This window comes from Babylonia areolata, chromosome 28 (assembly GCF_041734735.1).
Source record: "Babylonia areolata isolate BAREFJ2019XMU chromosome 28, ASM4173473v1, whole genome shotgun sequence".
Classification (NCBI taxonomy): domain Eukaryota; kingdom Metazoa; phylum Mollusca; class Gastropoda; order Neogastropoda; family Buccinidae; genus Babylonia; species Babylonia areolata.
In genome coordinates, this window is record NC_134903.1 from 12,846,851 (window position 1) to 12,856,850 (window position 10,000).

Here is a 10,000-nt window from a genome sequence, read left to right on the forward strand (position 1 = left end):
TGGGCAATATGGGTGATGGATGTTCCTTGGGGAAACAGTGATCGCCCTTGGCTCATATGTCTGCCTGTGCGGTTTTGACCCAGCGAAAGATAAATCACCGTGGGTCGATACGGCTGGAGCAAAATAAAAGGTAATTACATTTTCATGTTGTTGTTGTTGTTGTTGTTGTTGTTCGTTTTGGTTTTATGTCCCCTACTCACCACCCCCCCCCCGTACCCTCCCCCCCCCCCACACATACCCTCCACACCTCCACCCCCCTTCGCCAACCCCCCGCCCCCCACACACATACCCTCCACACCCCCACCCCCCTTCGCCAACCACACACATACCCTCCACACTCCTTCGCCACCCCCCCGCCACCCACACACATACCCTCCACATCCCCACACCCCTTCGCCAACCCCTCCCCCTCCCCCCCACACAAATCCAGATGAAGGGGGCAGGGGTGGTGGTGAAGGTCAGATGACATAATCATTATCGCTTCCATAATGTGATTTATGATGAAAGGGCAATGGAATGATTTTTTGATTTTTTTATTTCTACTTGTTTCAAACAGCTTGAGGATTATTGATAACTGAAATATGACACGCTCTCTAACTCTCCGATGTTGTCCCACCCCACCCTGCTCTCTGTGTCTGGCTGTCTGTCTGTCTGTCTCTCTCTCTCTCTCGCTCTGTGTGTGTGTGTGTGTGTGTGTGTGTGTGTGTCTCCTTGACTAAAAAAATGTTCTGAGTTCTCTCTCTCTCTCTCTCTCTCTCTCTCTCTCTCTCTCTCTCTCTCTTATTTTGAATATGTGGATAAAAAGTGTTTTAGGGACTGTTTAGTAAAATTACGGCTTGGTTTGCTCCCAATAAATGGATCATTTTTTTAGAAGAACATTCAAATGTAATTCAAATTACGCATGTAAACGTTGTAATGTAATCGAAGATGAAAACCATTTTATAAACAATTGTGTCCTTTACAATGACCTGCGGCAAAAACATCTGAACTCTGAAGGTCAGTCGTATGTTCACTTGATGAAGAATGGTTCTGTTTACAATATTCGTAAACTATGCGTTTATATATTTAATGCCCTGAAGATACGACACGAATTCTGTGACAACAATGATGAAAGTTAGAATTAATTCACAATGCACGATAAGCACTTTTGTTCTACAGGTTACGTTAGTACGTATTTTACATTTTGTTGTGGTTGAGTGATCACCATATTGTGTACTTTTGACCTGTTTCTAGGGGCCGGAGGCCTGGAGATTAAAGTTTTGTTCTTGTTCTCTCTCTCTCTCTCTCTCTCTCTCTCTCTCTCTCTCTCTCTCTCTCTCTCTCTCTCTCTCTCTCTCTCTCTCTCTCCTTGAATGAAAATACGTTTTGAGTTCTGAGTTGCCTGTCTCTGTCTCTCTCTCTCTCTGCCTGTCTGTCTTTCTGTCTGTCTGTCTGTCAGTCTGTCTCTGTCTCTGTCTGTCTCTCTCTCTCTCCTTGACTAAAAAACGTTCTGAGTTCTCTCTCTCTCTCTCTCTCTCTCTCTCACTCACTCTCCTTGAATTAAAAAAAAAACGTTTTGAGTTCTGAGTTGTCTGTCTCTGTCTCTCTCTCTGCCTGTCTGTCTTTCTGTCTGTCTGTCTGTCAGTCTCTCTCTGTCTCTCTCTCCTTGAATTAAAAAAAAAAAAAACGTTTTGAGTTCTGAGTTCTCTGTCTCTCTCTCTGCCTCTCTCTCTCTCCTTGACTAAAAAACGTTTTGCTCTCTCTCTCTCTCTCTCTCTGTCTCTCTCTCCCTCTCTCTCTCTCTCGAATAAAAAAATACGTTGAGTTCTGAGTTGTCTGTCTCTGTCTCTCTATCTCTCTGCCTGTCATTCTGTCTGTCTGTTTGTCTGTCTGTCTGTCTGTCTCTCCCCTTAAACTAACAAACGTTCTTAGTTCTCTCTCTCTCTTTCTCTGTCTCTCTCTCTTCTCTCTCTGTCTCTCTCTACGCCACCTCCCTTCTTTATTTTGTTATTTCCAATAATATATCTTTCTTTCCCTCTTTTCCTTCACGTTTCTCTATTGACATATCTATACATCTATCTCACTGTCTGTCTATTCATCTTTCAGTCTATCTGTTGTGTATCTGTCTGTCTAGTTATTCATCTGTCTCTCTACCTGTCTCTCTGTATGTCTTGTGCTTTCTAGTTTTCGTTTTATTTTAATGTTGTTGCTTCCGTGGTATTTGGTAAAATACTGTGCATATTGATACTGTTCATTTTACCCATAACAGAAACGTATAAAGCACTGCTCATTTTCAGACTAATTGAATTCTGTGCCAGTTGGCATTAATACAAAAAAAAAAAAAAGGCTCTCAGAGATAAAACCTTGACTCTATCGGTTCCGTTTCGGACCCAACAAAAACAACCTGATTATCTCATCAATGTGTATTTACACTGTTTTATACATGTTGTCAGCACTGCGCAAATTATCTAGCACATAGATTCTGATTTCAATAATCAAAAAATCATTACAAGCGTTTGTTTAGAAATTACGTGAATGTAATATTCATTTTCCCTTATACTTGTGCTGATGGGAAACCTACTCGTGTGTGTGTGTGTGTGAGTGCGTGTGTGAGTGTGTGTGCGTGTGTGTGCGTGAGTATGTGTGTGTGCGTGAGTATGTGTGTGTGCGTGAGTATGTGTGTGTGCGTGTGTGTGTGTGTGCGTGAGTATGTGTGTGTGCGTGAGTATGTGTGTGTGTGTGTGTGTGTGTGTGTGTGTGTGTGTGTGTGTGTGTGTGTAGGCGCATTCGTGTTTGTGTGTGTGTGTGTTTCTCTTTTTTTCTGTGTGTCCTTTGTGTAAACCATGTCATTAAAAACACTGTCCACGTTATGACAGTTTGGCTTTTACTGACCTGACTTCTCTGGTGTTTAATGACCTAGCCTGGAGTGGATCATATTTAATGCCATGTCTGCAGACGTTCTTACGGACAAAGCCGTGGGTTTTTGCCAAACGATGCCGTCAAATTAAGCCAAAGAGGTAGTCATTTTGGTTTTTTTACCCAGCTGGGCATGTGATGAGGTATTAGCTTCTTGTTGTTCTCCTCTTTCCGTTTCCATGAAAAAGACGTTGTTTCTTCTTTCTTCTGAAAAACAACAACACCAGCAACCAGCCAGACACATCAGACAGCCAAAAATCAATAGCCAACCAGCCAACCAACATGCCAGGAAGACAACCACCCAACCAACATGCCAGGAAGACAACCAGCATGCCAGGAAGACAACCAGCCAACCAACATGCCAGGAAGACAACCACCCAACCAACTTGCGAGGAAGACAACCAGCATGCCAGGAAGACAACCACCCAACCAACATGCCAGGAAGACAACCACCCAACCAGCATGCCAGGAAGACAACCAACATGCCAGGAAGACAACCACCCAACCAACATGCCAGGAAGACAACCACCCAACCAGCATGCCAGGAAGACAACCAGCCAACCAACATGCCAGGAAGACAACCACCCAACCAACATGCCAGGAAGACAACCAGCCAACCAGCATGCCAGGAAGACAACCACCCAACCAACATGCCAGGAAGACAACCACCCAACCATCCATCCAGTTACCCAACCAAGCAACAACAAAAAAACAACAACTGACCAATCAAACAGCCAGCCAAACCGACAAATTAACCAGACAACTAATCAGTTAGATAGCCAGACAACCAACCAACCAACAATCCAATCAACCAACCAACCAGAAAGATAACCAGATAACCAACCAACCAACCAATCAATCACCGAACCACCCAACCAACGAACCACACAACCAACCAACCAATTACCCAACCGACCAACCAACCACCCACCCAGCCACCCAACCAACCAATCACCCACCCAACTAACCACCCAACCAACCAACGAACCACCCACCCACCAACCAACCACCCAACCAAACAACCAACGAACGAACCACCCAACCAACCAACCACCCAACCAACCAATCACCCACCCAACTAACCACCCAACCAACCAACGAACCACCCACCCACCAACCAACCACCCAACCAACCAACCACCCACCCAACCAGCTACCCAAACAACCACCCAACCAATCCAACCAACCAACCAATCAACAAGACAGCCAAGAAAACAAGCAAAACGTCTAGCAATTTTTTTTTCTTTTTCATTTTTCTTTTTCCTGACTCCCATAAAGTCACGTGGTGCATACTCACTCCCCCCCAAAAAACCCTGACGAACATCTTTCAACAGCAGTGCATTAAACAGTAGTATCTGGTCTGGTGGTGCCATCAACAGAACACCGTTGTTGTTTTTTTTGGGGGGGTGGGGGAGGGGGGGGACAACATAATGTTCTTACCCCCCCCCCCTAACCCACCACCCCCTACACTCCTACTTCCCCTTAACTTTCCGAGGGACATTAACCCCTCGACCCCCCTTCACACACACACACCCCCTCTCTCACCCCCCCCTTCCCCTCATCTGTTTTGACGGGCGGAGAGGTGGAGGAGGGGGTGGGGGGGTGGAGACTGGAAGACGAGGTATCCATGCAGCGTGGAGAACATGTGGTGAGAAGCGATTGATGTTAAGGATGATTACCTTTGTCCGAAATCTGTTTCTCTTGCTTCTGAAGTTTTTTTTTCTTCTTCTTTCTATCCTCTCCCCCCCCCCCCCCCAACACCTTAACCTGCCCCCCCTCCGCGCCCCCCACCCCCACACCTTAACCTCCCCCCCCCCTCCACGCCCCCACCCCACACCTTAACCTCCCCCCCCTCCACGCCCCCACCCCCACACCTTAACCTCCCCCCCCTCCACGCCCCCACCCCACACCTTAACCTCCACGCCCCCACCCCCACACCTTAACCTCCCCCCTCCACGCCCCCACCCCCACACCTTAACCTCCCCCCCCCCTCCACGCCTCAACCCCCACACCTTAACCTCCCCCCTCCACGCCCCCACCCCACACCTTAACCTCCCCCCTCCACGCCCCCACCCCACACCTTAACCTCCCCCCTCCACGCCCCAACCCCCACACCTTAACCTCCCCCCTCCACGCCCCCACCCCCACACCTTAACCTCCCCCCTCCACGCCCCCACCCCCACACCTTAACCTCCCCCCCCCCGCCCGAACCCCACACCTTAACCTCCCCCCTCCACGCCCCCTTTTTTTCTTTCTCCCTCTCTCTTTTTTTTTTTTTTTTTTTTTTTTTAACAAATGGGTTGGTTGGGGTAGGGGATTCTTCTTCCTCGTTCGCCTCCCGTTAGATGAGCAGCCCGGTGTCCTCGATGAAGGCTGCCGTCCGTCGCAGCTCCTCCAGGGTGCCGTACAGCTTGGCTTCCACTGCTGAACAAAGGGGGTTGGTTTGGGTAGGGGATGCGGCAGGGTATGGCAGTCAATCGTCTTATTATTGAATGGCCTCCGGGCTGTGCAACGCACCGAACGATAATACTTAAAACGGTACAACAGCAGCAAGTAATGATAATGATGATGATGATGATGATGATGGTAACGATAATAGTGATAATGAGAAAGAGGAGGAGGAGGCGGAGAAGAAGAAGAAAGAGAAGGAGTGAATGTGTGTGTGCGTGCGTTTTTTTGTTTCTGCGTTTTTTTGGTTGTTTGTGTGTGTGTGTGTGCGTGCGTGCGAGTGTGCGTGTGACGGGGGAAGAGGGGGAGTGAATGTCTGCGTGCGGTTTTTTGTTGTTGTTAATGTCGTCGTCGTTGTTGTTGTTGTTGTTGTTGTTGTGTGTGTGTGAACACGAAAGATGTGGCTAGGTCAAGGCATTGCCACATCGGTCACACATGAAGAATGACGTGCTTCCGGCCAACAGCAGCCTTGACAGCGTGCGTGTGTGTGTGTGTGTGTGTGTGTGTGTGTGTGTGTGTGTGTTGAATGTTGGGTGGACGTGTGTGTGTGTGTTGGGGGGGGGTGCGGTGGGAGGGTTGTGTGTGTGTGTTGAATGTTGTGGGGACGTGTGTGTGTGTGTGTGTGAGGATTTTCAAGATGTCTGAGAACGTGGTAGAGACCTATGCTAATGGCATCTGCAACTAATCTGTTGGCTCTGTAGGCAAACTGAAAGGGATCAAAAGATGGAAGAATGCAAGTTTTTGATTGATTGATTCATTCATTCATTCATTCATTCATTCATTCATTCATTCTATCTACCCATCCATCCATCCATCCATCCATTCATGTATGTATGTAGGTAGGTAGGTAGGTGTCTATCTATCTATCTATCTATCTACCCATCCATCCATCCATCCATTCATGTATGTATGTATGTAGGTAGGTAGGTAGGTAGGTAGGTGTCTATCTATCTATCTATCTATCTATCCATCCATTTCTCTACAATCTATCTATCTACCCATCCATCCATCCATCCAACCATTCATGTAGGTAGGTAGGTAGGTGTCTATCTGTCTATCTATCTATCTATTTTATCTATTTGTTTTTCTATGTATGTTTATCTGTTTGGGTTAGGTGGAGTGGGAATGGGAGTGAACCGACTAAAAACAAACTCCCCGGTCACCTGGCGACCAGATCAATGTAAACAGTGTGCCTGCTTCCTGGTGGTCCTGTCGGAGATGCTGGTCGCTTCCGGTTTTTTGTTTTTGTTTTTCAAGGAAGATGTTTTGTCAGCTCGACAAACAAGTACCTTTAAGCCACGAACAGAAACGTTGTGGTAGTGTCATTGGACAGTTCAGGTATTTAGAAGAAAAAAATCAATCAATCATTCATTCATTCATTCATTCATTTGTTGTGTACAAGTCACCGAGCACATTACTTTTTGGTTAACCTTTTTGAAATTCTTTTTTTATGCTCCGAACGTAGCTGAATTTTTTTTTTTTTTAATTAAAAAAGTTGCGAACAATTCCGAGGAAAAAGAACACATTAGAAAATAAGTAAAAACAAACAAACAAAGGAACAGTTTCACAGTTTTTCTCTTTGTCTCTTTGTTTCTATCTGTCTGTCTGTCTGTCTGTCTGTCTGTCTCAACAATCACAAAAAACACACACACACACCCCAGCCCCCACCCCTATACACACACACGCTCATCATTTAAGTCATCAAAGCGCCATTGGTTTTAATCACATTTTGTGAATGGCTGCATCGTTATGGTCATAACGCTGAAATGACTTGTGCGTTCTCTGTTTTCTACATAGTTATGTTGGTACATACGAAGCTTTAGATTGCTTCACCTGGTAGTTACCTCGTTATAACGTCGTGTGCAAGGATAAACCAGACAGGTCATGTGTTTTCTGATGTGGTGTTTGTGGCTCTGTGTGTGTGCATAAAGGTTGTTCAGGCTTTGAAGTTGGTTCATTTTGTTTCAAGTTTGTATTGTAGTGCGTTGTGTTGTGTTGTGTTGCGTTGCGTTGTGTTTTGCGTTGCGTTGCTTTGCGTCGTGTTGCGTTGCGTTGTGTTGCATTGCGTTTGCGTTGTGTTGCGTTGCTTTGCGTTGTGTTGCGTTGCGTTGTGTTGTGTTGTATTGTATTGTATTGCATCGCGTCGCGTCGTGTTGAACCGTATTGTATTGTGCTGCGTTGCATTCTGTTGCATTGCGTTGCATGGCATTGTATCGTATTATATTTTATCATATTCCTTTGCGTTATGTTGTATTGAATTCCATTGTGTTATATTGTGTTTGTATCGTGTTTGTTTTGTGTTTATTGTATTTGTTACGCATGCATTGCATTGCCTTGTATTGCATTGCTTTGTATTACTTTACACTGTATCGTATTGTATTGTGTTGTATTTGTGTCGTTTTATATTTTTTTGCATTGCATTGTATTATATTGCATTGCATTACTTTTTTTGTCGCAACAGTTCCTCTGTAGGGCAGTCGGACAGCGCCGTTCAGTTGATTTTTGACTCACTTGTGTAAACAAAGTGAGTCTATGTTTTAACCCGGTGTTCGGTTGTCTGTGTGTGTGTGTGTGTCCGTGTGTCTGTGTGTCCGTGGTAAACTTTGACATTGACATTTTCTCTGCAAATACTTTGTCAGTTGACACCAAATTTGGCATAAAAATAGGAAAAATTCAGTTCTTTCCAGTCATCTTGTTTAAAACAATATTGCACCTCTGGGATGGGCACAAATTTTTTTTAAAAAAGAAGCCTAATTATATGCAAACTGCATTTACTGTTATATTTATATTTTTTGTATTCTCTAAACTTGGCACTCTGACCTCTTATTCTGACACAACAACAAGAGGAGTCATTATTATCATTTTTTGTTCAAACAGGAACTTCTTTTGCTAAGCATGGAATTTTTATTTATTTTGCAAACGTTTTGGTGCAGATAGTAAAAAAGGGAAATTACTCTGTAATTAATGCTAGGGGACTTAATTTATCACAAGTGAGCCTTGAAGGCCTTGCCTCTCTTGTTTTCCCTTGTTTTGTTTTCTTTTATTGTCTGTCCACATGGTGTATTTTGTTTTGTCATGTAAAGATCTACAGAGAATATAGATCGAAATTTTGTCACACGTGTGTGTTGGTGCAGTTTGGTTTAAGACAAGAAAACACAAGGCAGCTAGTTTTGTAATCTATCCCGTGAGTAATGAGCAGCCAGTGCAGTCCCCCGTGGGGATGCCTAGGGTCTTTCAGTATACATAGCATTCCCGCCTTCTGGAAATTCTGTGCTAGAAATTTCCTCTTTTCTATCACTCTCTTTGTTCCTGCCTTTTTTTTTCCATTCACTGTTGTCTCCTTTTTCTGCCTTCCCAGTCCATTCCCCTTTCTTTTCTTTTTCTTTTCTTTTTCAAGCAAGCCTTGACACTATCTGAGCTGTTTGCTCTGGCGATTATTATCTAATTTATTACGGACCAAGTATTGTTCTAATGTCAAGTGCGTATGCTTTAGTAACCTGACAATTAAGCATATAATTCTTGACTGTAACTTGATGAAACCTTATGTACACGAAAGTGTGTCTTCACAAGTGACTGAGAACGTTGATGTTTTTGACTTGTTGCATTCATTATCAGTTGTTTCGCTTGTCAGTTTAACGACTTCTCTTTTACGAAGTCCTTTAAAGAATTTCCTGTAATTATATTTAGATTATTTTTTTTTCAGATTTCACCCTCATTTGCCCAGTTTCCACAAACTCTCCATTCATTCACATCTCCCACCCCCTTCTAACGGATAATACTCAAATGTATTCATAAATACATTAACAAAATGTCTTCAAACACCGATATGTGTTACGGGACATTAAACAAAATTCCTCCTCCTCCTCCTCCTCTGTAGTCTTGAGATGGCCCTGGTGGTCGGCAAGCCTCTAGACACTATAATTTGATTAGCAGAGCTATGGATGTTTACTTCGTCTCTCAATAGACAACCTACATTTTTTTCACAGCAGCAGCAACAGCGACAAACGAATCTGCGTCATTGTAGGAGATTTTTGACACATATGTGCGTCACAGGCTGACGTTGTGTTCTGTATAGGGGGTGTGAACAACAATCTTTGATCGCACACACACACACACACACACACAAAGAGGATACGTAACCAATATACATAATCAGTCACGCAAACACGCTTCCTGTGTGTGTGTGTGTGTGTGTGTGTGTGTGTGTGTGCGTGCGCCTGTGGACAACAAGCGTACTTCTCAATTATTACGTGACGAGATATATCAGTTAACTGTGTCGTGATCGTCTACCACACACACAGACAGTCTCAGACGCCAGTTATTAATCAAAAGACGCAGTTTCCTAACACCTGTTAAAAAGAGTGTCGTGGATTCTGCCTTGCGTGTGTCACCGTGTGGGCCAAAGCTAGGGTTTATTCATTATCGGATTTCATTATCATGATTAGCGAACTGATTCGTGTGTGTGTGTGTGTGTGTGTGCGTGCGTGCGTGTGTGTGTATGTGCGTGTGTGTGTATGTGCGTATGTGTGTGTCTGTATGTGTGTGTGTGTCTGTATGTGCGTGTGTGTGTGTATGTGTGTGTGTGTCTGTTTCTCTGTGTGTGTGTGTGTGTGTGTTTTAAACAGTTTCTACAAGGTGTGGAGTAAACAGGATACAG

At 44.5% G+C, this 10,000-nt stretch overlaps 2 protein-coding genes across 2 annotated transcripts in view; one reads left to right on the top strand and one right to left on the bottom strand.

Moving 5' to 3' along the window:
- The window catches only part of LOC143302105 (G-protein coupled receptor dmsr-1-like), a 93,686-nt gene that overhangs the window by 45,465 nt on the left and 38,221 nt on the right, over positions 1 to 10,000 (top strand). The window lies entirely within an intron of this gene.
- Positions 1 to 10,000, bottom strand: part of LOC143301794 (uncharacterized) — a gene marked incomplete at its 5' end in the record, with an annotated part of 52,416 nt that overhangs the window by 31,559 nt on the left and 10,857 nt on the right. The window contains one exon of the mRNA XM_076616186.1: positions 1,265 to 1,315. Coding sequence (XP_076472301.1) covers positions 1,265 to 1,315 — 51 coding nt within the window. The remainder of the gene's footprint in view (positions 1 to 1,264; positions 1,316 to 10,000) is intronic.